Source organism: Pecten maximus, chromosome 12, assembly GCF_902652985.1.
Source record: "Pecten maximus chromosome 12, xPecMax1.1, whole genome shotgun sequence".
NCBI classification, from domain to species: domain Eukaryota; kingdom Metazoa; phylum Mollusca; class Bivalvia; order Pectinida; family Pectinidae; genus Pecten; species Pecten maximus.
In genome coordinates this window covers 39,274,445-39,298,130 of record NC_047026.1, presented here as the reverse complement: position 1 = coordinate 39,298,130, position 23,686 = coordinate 39,274,445, and the positions used below count along the sequence as shown (strand labels likewise).

The 23,686-nt window shown below is 40.3% G+C and overlaps 1 protein-coding gene across 1 annotated transcript in view; it reads right to left on the bottom strand.

The window, feature by feature from the left end:
• The window catches only part of LOC117338780, an 87,982-nt gene that overhangs the window by 8,150 nt on the left and 56,146 nt on the right, over positions 1–23,686 (bottom strand). Inside the window, exons 11-22 of the mRNA XM_033900108.1 lie at positions 16,084–16,253; positions 14,909–15,066; positions 14,271–14,453; positions 13,326–13,422; positions 12,784–13,011; positions 9,731–9,877; positions 7,415–7,601; positions 5,716–5,781; positions 3,851–4,096; positions 3,429–3,527; positions 2,069–2,247; positions 1,683–1,792 (exon numbers count right to left, since the gene is read on the bottom strand). Of these exons, the coding sequence (XP_033755999.1) occupies positions 1,683–1,792; positions 2,069–2,247; positions 3,429–3,527; positions 3,851–4,096; positions 5,716–5,781; positions 7,415–7,601; positions 9,731–9,877; positions 12,784–13,011; positions 13,326–13,422; positions 14,271–14,453; positions 14,909–15,066; positions 16,084–16,253 (1,870 nt within the window). The remainder of the gene's footprint in view (positions 1–1,682; positions 1,793–2,068; positions 2,248–3,428; positions 3,528–3,850; positions 4,097–5,715; positions 5,782–7,414; positions 7,602–9,730; positions 9,878–12,783; positions 13,012–13,325; positions 13,423–14,270; positions 14,454–14,908; positions 15,067–16,083; positions 16,254–23,686) is intronic.

Genomic DNA, 23,686 nt, shown 5'->3' with positions numbered 1-23,686 from the left:
AAAGGACACCGACACCCAGGACACCGACGCACAGGACACTGACACACAGGACACCAACACACAGGACACCGACACACAGGACACTGACACACAGGACACCAACACACAGGACACCGACACACAGGACACATACACACAGGACACCAATACACAGGACACCCACACACAGGACACCAACACACAGGACACCAACACACAGGACACCCACACACAGGACACCAACACACAGGACACAAACATACAGGACACCGACACACAGGACACCGACACACAGGACACCGACACACAGGACACCAAACACAGGACACATACACACAGGACACCAACACACTGTGAGGACACATACACACAGGGCACCACACACAGAACACCAACACACTGTGAGGACACATACACACAGGACACCACAAACAGGACACCGACACACAGGACAACGACACACAGGACACGAACACAGGGCACCGATACACAGGACACCACACACAGGACACCAACACACAGGACACGAACACAGGGCACGAACACAGGGCACCGATACACAGGACACCACACACAGGACACCACACACAGGACACCAACACACAGGACACCAACACACAGGACACCAACACACAGGACACCGACACACAGGACACCAACACACAGGAGACCAACACACAGGACACTGACACACAGGACACCAACACCCTGGACACCAACACAGGACACCAACACAGGACACCAACACCAACACACAGTACACCGACACACAGGACACAGACACACATGACACCGACACACAGGACACTGACACACAGGACACCGACACAGAGGACACCAACACATAGGACACCGACACAGAGGACACCAACACACAGGACACCGACACACAGGACACCAATACACAGGACACAGACACAGAGGACACCAACACACAGGACACAGACACACAGGACACCGACACACAGGACACCAACACACAGGACACTGACACACAGGACACCGACACACAGGACACCAACACACAGGACACCGACACACAGGACACCAACACCAACACACAGGACACATACACACAAATACGAGTAGCTATGATGGGGACACTTACACACAGTTACGAGTAGCTATGATGGGGACACTTACACACAGTTACGAGTAGCCATGATGGGGACACTTACACACAGTTACGAGTAGCTATGATGGGGACACTTACACACCGTTACGAGTAGCCATGATGGGGACACTTACACACAGTTACGAGTAGCTATGATGGGGACACTTACACACCGTTACGAGTAGCCATGATGGGGACACTTACACACAGTTACGAGTAGCTATGATGGGGACACTTACACACAGTTACGAGTAGCTATGATGGGGACACTTACACACAGTTACGAGTAGCTATGATGAGTACACTTACACACCGTTACGAGTAGCTATGATGGGGACACTTACACACAGTTACGAGTAGCTATGATGAGTACACTTACACACAGTTACGAGTAGCTATGATGAGGTCACTTACACACAGTTACGAGTAGCTATGATGGGGACACTTACACACAGTTACGAGTAGCTATGATGAGTACACTTACACACCGTTACGAGTAGCTATGATGGGGACACTTACACACAGTTACGAGTAGCTATGATGAGTACACTTACACACAGTTACGAGTAGCTATGATGGGGACACTTACACACAGTTACGAGTAGCTATGTCACGGTGGACGATGTTATTTGAGGAGAGGTAGTCCATGGCTTCTGCAATCTTCAGACATATCTCGATTAAACTGAAGGATGTGAATTCCTGTAAAAGTAAAATTGAGACACTAAAGATGACCACTGTACCTCCTCTGCTTTTGGAGAAGGAATATCATCCTATATTTTATTTTCAGATGAGAGTTACTTCCCATTGAAATCTTTATTAAAGTCATATATTCGTCTTCCATTTTGATAATCTGCAGTCAGAATTTGGAGTATTTCTTGTTATTTTGTTTTATTTTTGGTAATTCAAGGACAATGAAACTTCATTTGTTGCTTTGTATGCTTGTTATTGGCAGAAAATATAGAACTGTTACTATACCTGCTTTCTGTCTCGTAAATGTTCCTTCAGGATTCTGTTTGTGGCCGGATAAAGGACGTAGAAACGGCTCTGGTCAATGGTGATGCCACAGCTCCGGTGGAGATTTTCCTGGAAGCAATCTCGGAAACGTAATGTCTCTGCTAAACCTGTGCCTATCCAGCGTGGCAAAATGTCTTCACCTATTGGAAGTAGAGAGTGGAACAAAAAAATCTTGATGGTGTCCAAAACATGTTTCTGCACCATCCATAGGATTTAATTTGTTTTACTTGTTGTATTGTGACCTCTGGATAGCAATAATCAAATTATTTAAAAGTAAAACACGGAAAGGCAGTACAATCAATGAATCATTAAGTTATAATGATATGGAATGTACGGGTAAAAGAATAAAGAAATATAGATGACAAGTATTGGGCTTATTGATGTGTTAGACCCTGGACTTATTGATGTGTTGTAACCTTGGCTTATTGATGTGTTAGACCCTGGGCTTATTAATGTGTTAGACCTTGGGCTTATTGACGTGTTAGACCCTGGGCTTATTGATGTGTTGGACCCTGGGCTTTTTGATGTGTTAGACCCTGGGCTTATTGATTTGTTGGACCCTGGGCTTATTGATTTGTTGGACCCTGGGCTTATTTATGTGTTGGACCCTGGGCTTATTGATGTGTTAGACCCTGGGCTTATTAATGTGTTAGACCTTGGGCTTATTGATGTGTTAGACCCTGGGCTTATTGATGTGTTGGACCCTGGACTTATTGATGTGTTAGACCTTGGGCTTATTGATGTGTTAGACCCTGGGCTTATTGATGTGTTGGACCCTGGACTTATTGATGAGTAAGACCATGGACTTATTGATGTTTTAGACCATAAACTTATTAATGCATTAGACCCAGGACGTATTTATGTGTTGGACCCTGGGCTTATTGATGTGTTAGACCCTGGACGTTTTGATGTGAAAGACCCTGGGCTTATTGATGTGTTAGACCCTGGACGTTTTGATGTGAAAGACCCTGGGCGTTTTGAGGTGAAAGACCATGGGCTTATTGATGTGTTGGACCCTGGGCTTATTGATGTGTTGGACCCTGGACTAATTGATGTGTTCGACCTTGGACTTATTTATGTGTTGGACCCTGGACCTAATGATGTGTTGGACCCTGGGCTTATTGATGTTTAGATCCTGGACTAATTGATGTGTTGGACCCTGGACTTATTGATGTGTTAGATCCTGGACTTATTGATGTGTTAGAACCTGGGCTTATTGACGTGTTGGACTCTGGGCTCATTTATGTGTTGGACTCTGGGGTTATTAATGTTGGACCAAATAAGCAGATAATTGATAATTAACTTAAAACAACTCTCTTACCTAAGTCTTTGAATTCTGCAACAGGAGTTTTGATTGTAGCATCTTGACCAGTAAATGGGCCCTCTTGAAACTGACCGTCGATCAAGCGAATCTCAGCCCCTGGAAAAAGTTTTAAATACATGTACTTATTTTCCCATTCCAATTCCTAACAGAAATTAGACAAATTAGTAACTTTATATAACCTTAATGCTTCTTCTATGAATAATATGATTGAATGATTCACCAAAATCAACAAATTCAAGGAAGGAACTTCTTTAGGAATAATTGTGGTTTCTGATGTTTAGAATTATGATTGCAAATGTAACAATACAGTCAGAAACAAATTTTACCTACTTTTTAAAAGGATGAATTTTATTTGAATGAGGTTGAGTTAACTCAAACTTGAATGTCTGAATCGAGATCAGTTAGTTATACATTATTACCTTTCTGTGTACAGCGGAGTCCAAGCTTGATGATGGAGCGTTTGGACAGGCTGGATTTCACCTCATCACGTAATGTAGAATCTAATTTGTGAAGGAATTTTTCTACGATGCTTTCCTCACTTTCAACATCTGACAATGGCACCCCATCCATATCAGTATAGCTGTTACGACGTGGTGGATTGGATGTTTTCACAGCTAATATTGGTGATCCTAAACTGTCAAATTGGCTCACTCCTTGTGTGGAGGCTATAAATAGATTCAAGCTTCAGTTGTAGTAAAGATAATTTGATTGAAAAAAAGGTCCAATGGGCCTGCACCATTCACCAGACATTGATCCAAGACGTTGGTTCCATGTATGTTACTCAGGCTATATATCATCACCCTAGGCCTCTTGGTTATTCAGAAATGTTGTTATAGATTCTAACATATGACCTCAGTGCACCTTGAAAATGGACGAAGGTAATTCTTTTGAACAAACATGTAAGCCCTTCATCCCCAACCTAACCCTAGATTTAATTTTGAAATTCAGTGGCTTTTTATATCAGTATATCATTGGTTACAAGGCATCACTTTAATACTTTTGAATTTTCAATAGAAGCCGTTTACAGTAAATGTTTTGAACAAGACAAGGACAGAATATTTCAAACAAACTTGGTAGCACTTCATTCCAGCATGCTATTGACGCAATGTCATGACCCTAAACCTCTGACCTCTGACCTGGAAAGTAGTTAAAGGTCATTCATTTGAAGAAACTAGGTAGTCCCTCATTCCAGCATGCTACTGGCCAATTATCCAATAACTATGGGGACTGCATGTTTTCTTCAGTCAGAACTCTGCAGTTCTACTATAACAGTGAAATATGAAATGTTTGGGTTAACTCTGCAGTTCTACTATAACAGTGAAATATGAAATGTTTGGGTTAACAGACTTGTACATGCTAATGATATGTAAAGATATAGATAAACACTGACTTTGTTAATAAACAGGCAGGACATGCTGACAAATTATTTTAATGAATAACAACATGGTAGCTACCATTGTACAAATGATCATGTGAAGCTATTCTCAAAAGACAGCAGAACCTTCCCTAAATTGTCACCTTTATATAATAAAAACCTGTCTACAAAAACTACTACTAACAGTTCCCAATTAAACACAATTCGTTGACCTGAATCTGACTGTATAAAGGGCAGGCTTGACTATTGATGTAACGGAACAACCGACAATTCTGTGATTCAAATTGTCAATAAATGTGACTCGGATAATTACAAGTACTTCATATAGGTTCTCTGTTACCAATCAAACATGCTATGTCTACAGGAAAGACACAGATATGTTCCTGCATTGTGAATCATAAAAAAGAATTCAATCCTGATGAACAGGTGTAAAGGAAAGGTAACTCTGTCAATGAAGATGTAAGGGAAAGATAACTCTGTCAATGAAGATGCAAGGAAAGATAACTCTGTCCATGAAGATGTAAGGGAAAGATAACTCTGTCCATAAAGATGTAAGGGAAAGATAACTCTATCCATGAAGATGTAAGGGAAAGATAACTCTATCCATGGAGATGTAAGGGAAAGATAACTCTGTCCATGGAGATGTAAGGGAAAGATAACTCTGTCCATAAAGATGTAAGGGAAAGATAACTCTGTCCATGGAGATGTAAGGGAAAGATAACTCTGTCCATGAAGATGTAAGGGAAAGATAACTCTGTCCATGGAGATGTAAGGGAAAGATAACTCTGTCCATGAAGATGTAAGGGAAAGATAACTCTGTCCTTGAAGATGTAAGGGAAAGATAACTCTGTCCATGAAAATGTAAGGGAAAGATAACTCTGTCCATGCCAATGAAATAGTTTAACTTACACCTGGTGTCTGATTCTCTATTCTCAGTATACAACAACAAGTCAACGTTGTCTACCAAACCTTCATCTACATGGAAACAAAATGGAAACTAAATTATAAAACTTCATTTTATTATTAAATTTACATTCTGCAATACTTTTTATTCTTTGTGCCAATATGCTGTGCATGCTAGAATTCCATTGCAGCATTGCCAGGTGAAACTCTGTAGTATAACCAGGTGCAACTATGTAGTATAACCAGGTGTAACTCTGTAGTATAACAAAGTGTAACTCTGTAATATTACCAGGTGTAACTCTGTAGTATAACCAAGGTGTAACTCTGTAATATTACCAGGTGTAACTCTGTAGTATAACAAAGTGTAACTCTGTAGTATAACCAGGTGTAACTCTGTAGTATAACCAGGTGTAACTCTGTAGTATAACAAAGTGTAACTCTGTAGTATAACCAGGTGTAACTGCAGTATTACCAGGTGTAACTCTGTAGTATAACCAGGTGTAACTCTGTAGTATTACCAGGTGTAACTCTGTAGTATAACCAGGTGTAACTCTGTAGTATTACCAGGTGTAACTCTGTAGTATTACCAGGTGTAACTCTGTAGTATTACCAGGTGTAACTCTGTAGTATTACCAGGTGTAACTCTGTAGTATAACCAGGTGTAACTCTGTAGTATTACCAGGTGTAACTCTGTAGTATTACCAGGTGTAACTCTGTAGTAATACCAGGTGTAACTCTGTAGTATAACCAGGTGTAACTCTACTGTATAACCAGGTGTAACTCTGTAGTATTACCAGGTGTAACTCTGTAGTATAACCAGGTGTAACTCTGTAGTAATACCAGGTGTAACTGTTGTATTACCAGGTGTAACTCTGTAGTATTACCAGGTGTAACTCTGTAGTAATACCAGGTGTAACTCTGTAGTATTACCAGGTGTAACTCTATAGTATTACCAGGTGTAACTCTGTAGTATAACCAGGTGTAACTCTGTAGTATTACCAGGTGTAACTCTGTAGTATTACCAGGTGTAACTCTGTAGTATTACCAGGTGTAACTCTGTAGTATAACCAGGTGTAACTCTGTAGTATTACTAGGTGTAACTCTGTAGTATTACCAGGTGTAACTCTGTAGTATTACCAGATGTAACTCTGTAGTATAACCAGGTGTAACTCTGTAGTATTACCAGGTGTAACTCTGTAGTATAACCAGGTGTAACTCTGTAGTATAACCAGGTGTAACTCTGTAGTATTACCAGGTGTAACTCTGTAGTATAACCAGGTGTAACTCTGTAGTATAACCAGGTGTAACTCTGTAGTATTACCAGGTGTAACTCTGTAGTATTACCAGGTGTAACTCTGTAGTATTACCAGGTGTAACTCTGTAGTATTACCAGGTGTAACTCTGTAGTATGACAGGTGTAACTCTACTGTATTACCAGGTGTAACTCTGTAGTATTACCAGGTGTAACTCTGTAGTATTACCAGGTGTAACTCTGTAGTATTACCAAGTTACCTCTGTAGTATTACCAGGTGTAACTCTGTAGTATTACCAGGTGTAACTCTGTAGTATTACCAAGTTACCTCTGTAGTATTACCAGGTGTAACTCTGTAGTATTACCAGGTGTAACTCTGTAGTATTACCAGGTGTAACTCTGTAGTAATACCAGGTGTAACTGTTGTATAACCAGGTTTAACTCTATACGTACTTGAAGTCTTTATGTGTTTTGATTTATTTGCTCTGTAGTGACGACAACACTTGACAACAATGGCAATGACGATGATGAGAAGTATACATCCTCCGATACTTGCTGCAATGATGATGAACTGCCAAGTGACCCAGAAAGACTTTATCTTCACAACTCCCACTGTTGATTGGAAATTTCCAATGAAAACCTGAAACAAGATTGTAATGGCAGACGATGGTTTCATGGACATAAAAGTTTAAAAATTAAATGCTCTAGAGAGATATATATATTTCTGCTAAATACAGTAATGAAATCTTTCACTTTTTTTTTATCATATTCCAAATTATTGAAACACCTAGGGTACCCAGAGGTACAGTGGTAGCATACTTGCCTGTATAAGATTGGATTTTAAGGTGAAGATCCCAGATGCAGGGTTTGACACTCCCTATGTCGGTTTGTTCTCAGTAAACTGAGGAATTGACTTTTTCGTGCTGTTGTTGTTGTGTCTTTGGCCAAGACACTTTACCCTACCTGCTTTGGATGGCATACAATGGGCCTCACATATGTTGTTCAGTGAGGCAGCCACCAACTACTACAACGAGACCCCGGCTCTAAATGACCCTGGTAAATCCTGGGACGATAAAACCAAGCGAACAAACAAACAGTTCCCAAATCATACACAGTGATCTACTTCCTTAGTTACCCTTGGAAACACAACCACTGGAGAACATTTCTCTGTAGATATTGGTGTGGATGGATTACCTACCTTGAGATCTACTTCCCTAGTCTCTCCTGGAAACACAATCACTGGAGAACATTTCTCTGTAGATATTGGTGGGGATGGATTACCTACCTTGAGATCTACATCCTTAGTCTCCCCTGGAAACACAATCACTGGAGAACATTTCTCTGTAGATATTGGTGGGGATGGATTACTTACCTTGAGATCTACATCCTTAGTCTCCCCTGGAAACACAATCACTGGAGAACATTTCTCTGTAGATATTGGTGGGGATGGATTACTTACCTTGAGATCTACATCCTTAGTCTAATATAGAAACACAATCACTGGAGAACATTTCTCTGTAGATATTGGTGGGGATGGATTACCTACCTTGAGATCTACATCCCTAGTCTCTCCTGGAAACACAATCACTGGAGAACATTTCTCTGTAGATATTGGTGGGGATGGATTACCTACCTTGAGATCTACATCCCTAGTCTCTCCTGGAAACACAATCACTGGAGAACATTGCTCTGTAGACATTGGTGGGGGTGGATTACTTACCTTGATATCTACATCCCTAGTCTCTCCTGGAAACACAATCACTGGAGAACATTGCTCTGTAGATATTGGTGGGGATGGATTACCTACCTTGAGATCTACATCCTTAGTCTCTCCTGGAAACACAATCAATGGAGAACATTTCTCTGTAGATATTGGTGGGGATGAATTACTTACCTTGAGATCTACTTCCTCAGTCAAATATGGAAACACAATCACTGGAGAACATTTCTCTGTAGATATTGGTGGGGATGGATTACTTACCTTGAGATCTACTTCTTTAGTCTCTCCTGGAAACACATTCACTGGAGAACATTTCTCTGTAGATATTGGTGGGGATGGATTACCTACCTTGAGATCTACATCCTTAGTCTCTCCTGGAAACACAATCACTGGAGAACATTTCTCTGTAGATATTGGTGGGGATGGATTACCTACCTTGAGATCTACATCCTTGGTCTCTCCTGGAAACACAATCACTGGAGAACATTTCTCTGTAGATATTGGTGGGGATGGATTACTTACCTTGAGATCTACATCCTTAGTCTCTCCTGGAAACACAACCACTGGAGAACATTTCTCTGTAGATATTGGTGGGGGTGGATTACCTACTGTACCTTGAGATCTACTTCCTTAGTTACCCCTGGAAACACAATCACTGGAGAACATTTCTCTGTAGATATTGGTGGGGATGGATTACCTACCTTGAGATCTACATCCTTAGTCTCTCCTGGAAACACAAACACTAGAGAACATTTCTCTGTAGATATTGGTGGGGATGGATTACTTACCTTGAGATCTACTTCCTTAGTCTAATATAGAAACACAATCACTGGAGAACTTTTCTCTGTAGATATTGGTGGGGATGGATTACCTACCTTGAGATCTACATCCTTAGTTACCCTTGGAAACACAATCACTGGAGAACATTTCTCTGTAGATATTGGTGTGGATGGATTACCTACCTTGAGATCTACATCCTTAGTCTAATATAGAAACACAAACACTAGAGAACATTTCTCTGTAGATATTGGTGGGGATGGATTACCTACCTTGAGATCTACTTCCCTAGTCTCTCCTGGAAACACAATCACTGGAGAACATTTCACTTCATTACTGGTCATGGACTCGATTGGACAGACATCATTTCCAAGTTTTATCTCAAAATTACCTTGACAGGCTTTGTCAAAGTTAGAACCCTGAATTAAAGAGAAAATAGAAAGATTGAAATACAACCCACTAATTGTCATGGAAATCAAATGAAATTTGCATAGAACATAAACCCTATATACTTTGGCATGCCATGTAGCTGTACCTACAAAAACAGTGATTGTTATTTATAAGCAAATTACAACCAATTTTGGAAAATATAACTTTGCAATACCATAAATTAACAAGGGCCCAATGGGCCCAAATCGCTCACCTGCAATGCAGTGATCTTTTCATATATGGATCCTGCAGTTATTTGAAAGCATGCTACAGGACCAATATAATAATGTTTCTCTGCACTTTGGCTTTTCACTAAAAGTCATTCAAAGATTTAAGCATACTTGATCGACGTGACCTTGAATGCGAGTCAGGGTCATTCATTTGAACAAACTTGGTAGCCCTTTACCCCAGCATGCTACAGACCCAATATTAACTCCATGGGACTCTTGGTTATTGAGAAGAAGTCGTTTCAAGATTTTAGCCTTTTTGACTCCTGTGACCTTGAATGAAGGTCAAGGTCATTCATTTCAACAAACTTGGTAGCCCTTTACCCAAGCATGCTACAGACCTAATATCAACTCCCTGGGACTCTTGGTTATTGAGAAGAAGTCGTTTAAAGATTTTAGCCTTTTTGACTCCTGTGACCTTGAATGAAGATCAAGGTCATTCATTTGAACAAACTTGCGAGCCCTTCACCCCAGCATGCTACAGGCCAAATATTAGGTCTCTGGGACTGTTGGTAATTGAGAAGAAGTTGTTAAAATTTTTAGCCTTTTTGACCGCTGTGACCTTGAATGAAGGTCAAGGTCATTCAATTGAACAAACTTGGTAACCCTTTACCGCAGCATGCTACAGACCCAATATAAACTCCCTGGGACTCTTGGTTATTGAGAAGAAGTCGTTTTAAAATGTTAGCCTTTTTGACTCCAGTGACCTTGAATGAAGGTCAAGGTCATTCATTTGAACAAACTTGGTAGCCCTTTACCCCAGCATGCTACAGGCCAAATATTAGGTCTCTGGGACTGTTGGTTATTGAGAAGAAGTCGTTTAAATATTTTAGCCTTTTTGACTCCTGTGACCTTGAATGAAGGTCAAGGTCATTCATTTGAACAAATTTGGTAGCCCTTTACCACAGCATGCTACAAACCCAATATCAACTCCCTGGGACTCTTGGTTATTGAGAAGAAGTCGTTTAAAGATTTTAGCCTGTTTGGTCCCTGTGACATTGAATGAAGGTCAAGGTCATTCATTTGAACAAACTAGGTAGCCCTTCACTCCAGCATGCTACAGACCCAATATCAACTCCCTGGGACTGTTGGTTATTGAGAAGAAGTCGTTTGAAGATTTCAGCCTTTTTGACTCCTGTGACCTTGAATGAAGATCAAGGTCATTCATTTGAACAAACTTGGGAGCCCTTCACCCCAGCATGCTACAGGCTAAATATTAGGTCTCTGGGACTCTTGGTTATTGAGAAGAAGTTGTTTAAAGATTTTAGCCTTTTTGACTCCTGTGACCTTGAATGAAGGTCAAGGTAATTCATTTCAACAAACTTGGTAGCCCTTTACCCAAGCATGCTACAGACCCAATATCAACTCCCTGGGCCTCTTGGTTATTGAGAAGAAGTCGTTTAAAGATTTCAACCTTTTTGACTCCTGTGACCTTGAATGAAGATCAAGGTCATTCATTTCAACAAACTTGGTAGCCCTTTACCCAAGCATGCTACAGACCCAATATCAACTCCCTGAGCCTCTTGGTTATTGAGAAGAAGTCATTTAAAATTTTTAGCCTTTTTGACTCCTGTGACCTTGAATGAAGGTCAAGGTCATTCATTTGAACAAACTTGGTAGCCCTTCACCCCAGCATGCTACAGGCCAAATATCAGCTCCCTGGGCCTCTTGGTTATTGAGAAGAAGTCGTTCAAAGATTTTAGCCTTTTTGACTCCTGTGACCTTGAATGAAGGTCAAGGTCATTCATTTGAACAAACTTGGGAGCCCTTCACCCTAGCATGCTGCAGGCCAAATATTAGGTCTCTGGATCTGTTGGTTATTGAGAAGAAGTCGTTTAAAGATTTTAGCCTTTTTGACTCCTGTGACCTTGAATGAAGGTCAAGGTCATTCATTTGAACAAACTTGGTAGCCCTTCACCCCAGCATGCTTCAGACCCAATATCAAGTCCCTGGGTATTTTGGCTATTTAGAAGAAGTCGTTTAATTTTTTTTTAGCATATTTGACCCCTGTGACCTTGAATGAAAGTCAAGGTCATTCATTTGAACAAACTTGGTAGCCCTTCACCCCAGCATGCTACAGACCTAATATCAACTGCCTGGGACTCTTGGTTATTGAGAAGAAGTCGTTTAAAGATTTTAGCCTTTTTGACCCCTGTGACCTTGAATGAAGGTCAACGTTATTCATTTGAACAAACTTGGTAGCCCTTCACCCCAGCATGCTACAGGCCCAATATTAGGTCTCTGGGCCTTTTGGTTATTGAGAAGAAGTTGCTTGAATGGAAAAGTTGACGCCGGACGGACGGCCGGACGGCCGGACGGACGACGGACGCCGCGCCACGGCATAAGCTCACTTGCCCTTCGGGCAGGTGAGCTAATAAAAATGACATGTATATTATTCATCAGTGTGACTGACCCATATCTGTGACCATCTTTGTGATCATGTGACCTTGACATACATCTATACACGTACAGGACTTTTTCCTTGTGACCTTTACCTTTGTATCACTAACTAAATACATTCTACTACATGTATTATGAAATGTTTGTAATGCCTCTTTATGGATTAATTAAATCAGGTTAAAACTTATTTCTGATTGACAATGTCCTCCCAGGTCACTTTTGTTTTACTTCAAGGTCCTAATGAATAGCTTAATCTTGGAAATTCTGACCTTGATGACGAGATGCTCAGAGAAGATATTGTCAATTGTCAAATCATCGTTGGTATCAACTGTCGGGTCCTCGAAGACTGTGATTCTTGCGGCAGGATAATTGCTTAGATTTCTGTACATGGTTATGCCATCCAGTTGTAGTCCATAGCTGATTGTCATTACACCTGTGTAACTGGTGAGGTTAGGTGACGGACAGCTGATCAGACTTTCGCCTATATTGATACAGGGCTAACAAAACATGGCCAAGAATTACTAAACATCTCTTATTTAGATACCTATTTCATGTTGTAGAAGACAGAGAAACAGTATGCATGATAGTGTAGGGCAAGAATTAACAACTTAGTATATTCCTCCAATTCTTACTATAATAATGAAATGGTGTTGTAAATATCGTTTAATGATGCCAAGTACCGTATTCATCCTAGAAAGCACATCTGCATGGCTATATCAATACAAACCAAGTTTTCCTGGGAAATATCATCGTTTATATATATATATAATTATTTACTTAGGGAGGAATATATTGGTTTGATGAGACTAACCCTATCCACAACTTCCGTGTTTCCTACATGAGCTATCAGCCTCGCTTCGTTCACACTGCCAAAGTTTCTTCCCTTGATCTTCACATCACAGCCGCCACTGAAGAAAAGAGAAATCTTATTTATCCCTGAACAGTACTTAATATTAAAATGAGGACCATGGCCCGTAACAGTCATGTGACAGTTGAACCATCTAACAAGTGTCCATGTGATATGACCCTGTCCCTCTGTCCCGAGAGGTCAGACCTGCCTGACTTATACAAAGTTTGATTGTTCTCTCCCAATGATGTTTCACACAAAATTTGGATGTTGTCAACACGAGAAAAGAAGGAGTAGTGTTTTCAAGCAAAAATTCACCAAAGTTCCTCTCTTAAGGTCCCAACCCTCTGTCTCCACAGTCGGATCAGCCTCATTCTTATAACAAAAGATCGGCCTTCCTCAATGATGTTTCCCATCAAATATGGTTGTTATCCACTCAAAGGTTTAGGAGGAGTGGGGTTTTAATAAGCGAAATTACAGCAAAGTTCCCCTTTTGGGGCCCTGCCACTCAGGACCCATAGTTAGATCACACCAGCCTCATTTATATAAAATATGATTGTCCTCCCAGAAGTATGCTTCACACCAAATTAAAATGAAATTTGATTGTAATCCGCTAAAAGGTTTAGGAGGAGTAGTGTTTCAAAGGAAAATTATACAGAATTGTATCCACAGACAAACAAACAGACATGCAGATTACAGTATAACCCAGCAAAGTTGTTGTGGGGGGTATAAAAAGATGTTGGTGCACATAGGAATACAACTCAATCACAACACAGATATATTACAGGTGGGTAATAAAGATAATGTATGTAATGGATTCATCACAGGTATAAATATGGTATATGATTAATTGTAGATGTTTTTGACAGGTAGATTCACTAACAATGTGAGTTACACTCTATAATGCACCTTTTAAATACAGTAGCATCCATTGGTTCAGTGACAACTGGGTTGGCTTTGAAAGTGAAGGTGAATTCTTGTGAGAAGTCCTTCTCACTGAATCCCACAGATCTTGGCCATTGTACAAGTATCTTGAACTGACCAATATCACTCATGTTGTTGGTGACGAACACCAGCATCTTCTCCTCCATTCTGTAATAAGATTAATAGTCTTATCATGAATACAATCTTGTCTTACATATTTTAATGTTTTCATTATCGTATAATGTTTTACACCCAATAAACACAACAATACAATTATATAAATTACAGTCTCTCACAGGATGGCAACTTGTATGCAATTAGAATGTACAGATCAATGATGAATTTGTGAATGTTTGACAGTCCCACCCTATACAATAAATCATGAATTAAATTTGGTGTTACCGAGGTGAATAAATTCAGGAATATCACTAATATCAGTAGGTGACATCAGACTAGTTCAATGCAATTGTGTCCCTGCCCCCATGTAGTGTCATCACACTGAAATATCACAGACACTATTGTAGTGCCATCACACTGAAATATCACAGACACTATTGTAGTGTCATCACACTGAAATATCACACCTGGACATAACTGATATATCATTGAGAATGTTGCCTGACCTTTTTATAGGGAGGAACTTGTTTTCCCCCGTGATCAGGACTTTAACTTCTGTGCTCTCATTGCTGTGTTTGAAGAAGTTTCCTTTGATTGTAACATCTGTGCCACCAGCAATTGGACCGAATGCAGGTTCTAAAGTTTCAGAGTCAAACATGGGGTTCTGAAAATAAGAAAAAAAGAAATCAACTACTTATGACAATATTTTATCCTATCATACTCATATTGTCTTCATAACTTCTGTGAATGCCATGGACCCTGGTAATAATTGAGATCATGATTTTAAAGTTTCCATTGAATATAACACTGGATGACCAATGAATCTTGTTCATGGAGGTTATTCCTTTTATAATATTTACAATTAATATACACACACTTAATTGAAATTACAGAATTTTCATAATTCAAATAAATTTGCTTTCAGTTGACATTCACAGTAAATATGATGCATCACATATGATAGAACCATTTGTAGCAAAAAAATTTTGAGTGACAGAAGTTTCACTATATTCCACTTTAAGTGAATTTTGTCTATTGAGATATTTTATCCTGTAAATACCTCATTGGGAAAATGCATAACTTATCACAGAATGATGTACAATGGTGAACTTGTACAAGGGATATTATGGTTGTCGGTAAGTGTATGAATTTTCAGGATGATAAGTTAATCAATGAAATCAGTAGAGTGGGGATATATTGAGGATCTATTAATAGTAAAAGTGACCTCAATTCTGACCTCAGGTTGTTGAAATGTGAATTGTTCAATAATGATGGTTGTAATTAAGAAGTTTCAGGACATCACTGGATAATTTAGAAGAAATCAGTAGACGAAGGACATTACTAATCTATTAATAGAAAGGGACCTTAATTTTGACCCCAGGTGATTGAAATGTGAACTCAGTCAAAAGAATTATACTGGTTGTAAGTATAAGTGTATTAATTAAAGTTTCAGGACAACTGGATAATTAATAAAGTGATCAGTTAGAGCAAGAAGATTGAAAATCTATTAATATTTAAGCAGTGACCTAATTTTTGAAATCAGGTGATTGAAATATGAACCTGTACCAAATATGGTACACTTGGACCATGTCATGATTGTAGCAGCCGTAACACTATGTACCGGTAGATATCTAATGTAAATTAAGCTAACATGTTATCAAAATGAAAATAATGTACTCACACATTCCAGGTTGCCGGTGACTTCGTACAGACATAAACACTGCCCCGAGGAGGAGTTACATGAGGAGATGTTCTGGGAACCAACCTTATTACACTGGCAGTCAGTACATCCTCTCGTGTTTGAAAAATCTAGGTTTTTGTATCCAGGTTTACACTGGTCACATTTCCTACCTGAAATATAGTCAGGACTATTACACATTCTCCTAAACTATGTACTCCCTCAGTCAGGACCATTACACATTCTCCCAAACTATTACTCCCTCAGTCAGGACCATTACACATTCTCCCAAACTATGTACTCCCTCAGTCAGGACCATTACACATTCTCCCAAACTATGTACTCCCTCAGTCAGGACCATTACACATTCTCCCAAACTATGTACTCCCTCAGTCAGGACCATTACACATTCTCCCAAACTATGTACTCCCTCAGTCAGGACCATTACACATTCTCCCAAACTATGTACTCCCTCAGTCAGGACCATTACACATTCTCCCAAACTATGTACTCCCTCAGTCAGGACCATTACACATTCTCCCAAACTATGTACTCCCTCAGTCAGGACCATTACACATTCTCCCTAAACTATGTACTCCCTCAGTCAGGACCATTACACATTCTCCCAAACTATGTACTCCCTCAGTCAGGACCATTACACATTCTCCCAAACTATGTATACTCCCTCAGTCAGGACCATTACACATTCTCCCAAACTATATACTCCCTCAGTCAGGACCATTACACATTCTCCCAAACTATGTACTCCCTCAGTCAGGACCATTACACATTCTCCCAAACTATGTATACTCCCTCAGTCAGGACCATTACACATTCTCCCAAACTATGTACTCCCTCAGTCAGGACCATTACACATTCTCCCAAACTATGTACTCCCTCAGTCAGGACCATTACACATTCTCCCAAACTATGTACTCCCTCAGTCAGGACCTATTACACATTCTCCCAAACTATGTACTCCCTCAGTCAGGACCATTACACATTCTCCCAAACTATGTACTCCCTCAGTCAGGACCATTACACATTCTCCCAAACTATGTACTCCCTCAGTCAGGACCATTACACATTCTCCCAAACTATGTACTCCCTCAGTCAGGACCATTACACATTCTCCCAAACTATGTACTCCCTCAGTCAGGACCATTACACATTCTCCCAAACTATGTACTCCCTCAGTCAGGACCATTACACATTCTCCCAAACTATGTACTCCCTCAGTCAGGACCATTACACATTCTCCCAAACTATGTACTCCCTCAGTCAGGACCATTACACATTCTCCCAAACTATGTACTCCCTCAGTCAGGACCATTACACATTCTCCCAAACTATGTACTCCCTCAGTCAGGACCATTACACATTCTCCCAAACTATAACTCCCTCAGTCAGGACCATTACACATTCTCCCAAACTATGTACTCCCTCAGTCAGGACCATTACACATTCTCCCAAACTATGTACTCCCTCAGTCAGGACCATTACACATTCTCCCAAACTATGTACTCCCTCAGTCAGGACCTATTACACATTCTCCCAAACTATGTACTCCCTCAGTCAGGACCATTACACATTCTCCCAAACTATGTACTCCCTCAGTCAGGACCATTACACATTCTCCCAAACTATGTACTCCCTCAGTCAGGACCATTACACATTCTCCCAAACTATGTACTCCCTCAGTCAGGACCATTACACATTCTCCCAAACTATGTACTCCCTCAGTCAGGACCATTACACATTCTCCCAAACTATGTACTCCCTCAGTCAGGACCATTACACATTCTCCCAAACTATATACTCCCTCAGTCAGGACCATTACACATTCTCCCAAACTATGTACTCCCTCAGTCAGGACCATTACACATTCTCCCAAACTATGTACTCCCTCAGTCAGGACCATTACACATTCTCCCAAACTATGTACTCCCTCAGTCAGGATCATTACACATTCTCCCAAACTATGTACTCCCTCAGTCAGGACCATTACACATTCTCCCAAACTATGTACTCCCTCAGTCAGGACCATTACACATTCTCCCAAACTATATACTCCCTCAGTCAGGACCATTACACATTCTCCCAAACTATGTACTCCCTCAGTCAGGACCATTACACATTCTCCCAAACTATGTACTCCCTCAGTCAGGACCATTACACATTCTCCCAAACTATGTAACTCCCTCAGTCAGGACCATTACACATTCTCCCAAACTATGTACTCCCTCAGTCAGGACCATTACACATTCTCCCAAACTATGTACTCCCTCAGTCAGGACCATTACACATTCTCCCAAACTATGTACTCCCTCAGTCAGGACCATTACACATTCTCCCAAACTATGTACTCCCTCAGTCAGGACCATTACACATTCTCCCAAACTATGTACTCCCTCAGTCAGGACCATTACACATTCTCCCAAACTATGTACTCCCTCAGTCAGGACCATTACACATTCTCCCAAACTATGTACTCCCTCAGTCAGGACCATTACACATTCTCCCAAACTATAACTCCCTCAGTCAGGACCATTACACATTCTCCCAAACTATGTACTCCCTCAGTCAGGACCATTACACATTCTCCCAAACTATGTACTCCCTCAGTCAGGACCATTACACATTCTCCCAAACTATGTACTCCCTCAGTCAGGACCATTACACATTCTCCCAAACTATGTACTCCCTCAGTCAGGACCATTACACATTCTCCCAAACTATGTACTCCCTCAGTCAGGACCTATTACACATTCTCCCAAACTATGTACTCCCTCAGTCAGGACCATTACACATTCTCCCAAACTATGTACTCCCTCAGTCAGGACCATTACACATTCTCCCAAACTATGTACTCCCTCAGTCAGGACCATTACACATTCCTCCCAAACTATGTACTCCCTCAGTCAGGATCATTACACATCCTCCCAAACTATGTACTCCCTCAGTCAGGACCATTACACATTCTCCCAAACTATGTACTCCCTCAGTCAGGACTATTACACATTCTCCCAAACTATGTACTCCCTCAGTCAGGACTATTACACATTCTCCCAAACTATGTATACTCCCTCAGTCAGGACCATTACACATTCTCCCAAACTATGTACTCCCTCAGTCAGGACCATTACACATTCTCCCAAACTATGTACTCCCTCAGTCAGGACCATTACACATTCTCCCAAACTATGTACTCCCTCAGTCAGGACCATTACACATTCTCCCAAACTATGTACTCCCTCAGTCAGGACCATTACACATTCTCCCAAACTATGTACTCCCTCAGTCAGGACCATTACACATTCTCCCAAACTATGTACTCCCTCAGTCAGGACCATTACACATTCTCCCAAACTATAACTCCCTCAGTCAGGACTATTACACATTCTCCCAAACTATGTACACCCTCAGTCAGGACCATTACACATTCTCCCAAACTATGTACTCCCTCAGTCAGGACCATTACACATTCTCCCAAACTATAACTCCCTCAGTCAGGACCATTACACATTCTCCCAAACTATGTACTCCCTCAGTCAGGACCATTACACATTCTCCCAAACTATGTACTCCCTCAGTCAGGACCATTACACATTCTCCCAAACTATAACTCCCTCAGTCAGGACCATTACACATTCTCCCAAACTATGTACTCCCTCAGTCAGGACCATTACACATTCTCCCAAACTATGTACTCCCTCAGTCAGGACTATTACACATTCTCCCAAACTATGTACACCCTCAGTCAGGACCATTACACATTCTCCCAAACTATGTACTCCCTCAGTCAGGATCCATTACACATTCCTCCCAAACTATGTACTCCCTCAGTCAGGACCATTACACATTCTCCCAAACTATAACTCCCTCAGTCAGGACCATTACACATTCTCCCAAACTATGTACTCCCTCAGTCAGGACCATTACACATTCTCCCAAACTATGTATACTCCCTCAGTCAGGAACCATTACACATTCTCCCAAACTATGTACTCCCTCAGTCAGGACCATTACACATTCTCCCAAACTATGTACTCCCTCAGTCAGGACCATTACACATTCTCCCAAACTATGTACTCCCTCAGTCAGGACCATTACACATTCTCCCAAACTATGTACTCCCTCAGTCAGGACCATTACACATTCTCCCAAACTATATACTCCCTCAGTCAGGACCATTACACATTCTCCCAAACTATGTACTCCCTCAGTCAGGACCATTACACATTCTCCCAAACTATATACTCCCTCAGTCAGGACCATTACACATTCTCCCAAACTATGTACTCCCTCAGTCAGGACCATTACACATTCTCCCAAACTATATACTCCCTCAGTCAGGACCATTACATTCTCCCAAACTATGTACTCCCTCAGTCAGGACCATTACACATTCTCCCAAACTATGTATACTCCCTCAGTCAGGACCATTACACATTCTCCCAAACTATGTACTCCCTCAGTCAGGACTATTACTTATTTCCTTGTGAACCAGAGTATTTAACGTTTATTGGGCTATTTGGAATATACATTTCTGAATTTCAAATAAGAGTTCTGAGTTGTTAGTTAAGCTTGAACATGGTGCACTATTGATCCGACCAGCACCGACTGGTACTTTAGTTGAATCTACATCAGGATTAAGTTCAAAATTACTTCTTAGTTTCTCAGAGTCAATGTCAGGCTAAGAAATATCACAGCTTTGTATTTTGAAATTGCTAAGATTAAGATTGTAGTGCACTAAAGGATCATATAAGCTGATTTATAATTTATTTGCCTCAGCTTCAAATTCTGACCGGTCAAATTTGGATATTGTCCAGTTTCAATGAAATCATTTTAAGGAATTGCTAATTCGTGATCAACTGCATGTGTTGTTGTCTTTGGAAAAATAAATTGCCTTCTTGAAAGTAAATAAAAAAGAAAATCAAATGCATTAGTTCAGTAGCCTGACTAACTTGCATAAGAAAGAGTTAGGTAACAATCTTTCATATTAAAACGAATGTTTTGTTTTGAAAAATTGATTGCAAAAGACTTGAATACATATACATGATGTATTTTTATAACCAGCTTTAATTTTGAAGGGAAAAAAACCTATAATGGATTTAAACAAAAACATTATATTAAAAATCTATTTTCATTTTTTTGTAGATGATGCTGAACTAAGCCTGTCCAACTCAAGAATTCAAGAGCAGAGCGAAGCAACTGTTGACAGTTCTCATTATAAAGATGACAATTTTATTCGGCTTCTACAGGATTATCAAATGTCACACGATGTAAACATCAACCTTGAAGTTCATGATCTTGATGAAGAAACTGATGACTTGAACAATTCAGATTTGAATGAATATTCTACTGTTGTACCAAATGTACATGTGAATACACATGGAACTGCCTTTGCTCCAGTGTACTCGGGTACATCACTCACTGTTGGTGCAGGCATGCTGCTGATTGCTTCTTTTGCACAGAAGGCATCTCTGACCGGTGAATCTTTACAGTTACTACTGGATTTGATAGACTCTTTCTGTGAACCCGAGAATATGGTACCAAAAACTGTTAGACAATTTCAAAAGTGGTTTCAAGACATAAAAACTCCACTGATATTTCACAAGTATTGTTCGAATTGCCATACACTAATCAAAGATGACAATATTGTACGCATTTGTTCAAACCAAGTGTGCAATACAGATCTCTCGGATATCTCTGCTGCTTCACACTTTATTGAAATACCCCTAGCTGATCAGATTCGGGCCTTGTTTCGAAGACCAACATTTCTGGATGACATCAAATACAGATTCAGCCGTCAAAAAGAAAATCCAAATTCTATTGATGACATTTATGATGGACATATATATAAATCTTTAGCTGGAGAAGGAGGAATACTGAAAGATCCACATAATTTATCTTTACTGTGGAACACTGATGGTATTCCCTGTTTCAAGTCGTCTAATATGTCATTGTGGCCACTGTTTTTTTCAAGTGAATGAACTTTCATTTCCAAGGCGATCTGATCCTGACAACATGATTCTTGGGGGGCTTAAATTGGTTTGGATCAAAAAAGCCAACCATCATGTCCTACACAGAACCTTTTCTGAAGTGTCTTCAAGATTTAGAAGAATTGGGCCTTGACATTGACCATGAAAGTGAAGGAAACTTCAACTGTAAAGTAATTGTTATCGGTGGTACAGCAGATCTACCTGCAAGAAGCATAATTTGCAATTCAGTACAGTACAATGGGAAATTTGGATGTAGCAAATGCTTGCAACCTGGTGAAACATTCAAGACTGGACCGAGAGGTCATGTGCATGTTTTCCCCTTCAAAAGCGAACATCCTGAAGGACCACCCCGAACTCACGCAGGGAACATTCAATATAGCTTTGAAGCCATTCAGACATGTAGTCCATGTAATGGTATTAAGGGACCATCTTTTTTGCAATGCCTGAAATACAACAACTTAGTCGGCGGAATTTGCATAGATTATATGCATGGAGTCCTGTTGGGAATAACAAAACTTCTGTTGTCATTATGGTTTAAAGCAGAATACAATGGAGAACTGTTTTCACTGTCTGAATTTGTAGACTTGGCAAATATGAGGCTGGAGCACATTAAACCACCCAACACTATCAAAAGAACTCCAAGATCGATACGAGAGCATTTGAAACACCGGAAAGCATCTGAGCTACGATCATGGTTGTTGTACTACTCCATCCCCATTTTGAGAGATTTTCAAGAGGAACAGTACTTTCAGCATTACCTTCTGTTGTTTGACGCAATTTTCATTTTGCTGCAGGACCACATCTCTGCAGAGGAGGTAGCAAAAGCGGACAGTCTCGTGAAATGTTTCTGCTGTATGTTTTCAGCCTTGTATGGAGAAAGATACATGACATGCAATGTACATCAACTCCTTCACCTTCCGCAAATGGTTCTTGACATGGGTCCATTGTGGACCTATTCTTGTTTTGCATTTGAAAACGCCAATGGAGTGCTACTGAAATTATTCCATGGAACTCAAAATATTGATGTGCAAATTGCCCAAAGTGTGTGTATGATGCAAAGACTACCAGAGTTGGAAAATGATCACATAGCTCCCGGATCACGAGAAATGGTATTGTTGAATGCAATTAAGGGTGTCCCAAACAGAAATGATAAGCTGTTGTTTGACAATATATATGCAGTAGGTGCCTTATCAAGGTAACGATTATCAGAGAAAAACCAAGCTGCTGTGATTCACTATCTTGGATGTCATTTCGCCGACAACCTGACCTTCAAACGAATGAGAATTGGATCAAATATGTTTCATTCTGAAATGTATCGGAGATGTTATGCACGCAACAGCTATACAATAGCATATTATGGCCAGACAACAGATGTTCAAATTGGACAAGTACAGTGTTATATTCAGATTCAATATTGTAAACAACATAATGTGCCGACACGTAATTGTGGATGTCCTCCAATTAATGCTGCTCTGGTTTTGAGCATGGAAAAAGTACCAACACAGTTAGCACATGAGGATCATGATTATGAACTTCCCACAGCAAACTTGGAACACATAGCAGTGGTTAATGCACAGAAAAATCAACATATCTGTGTGGTA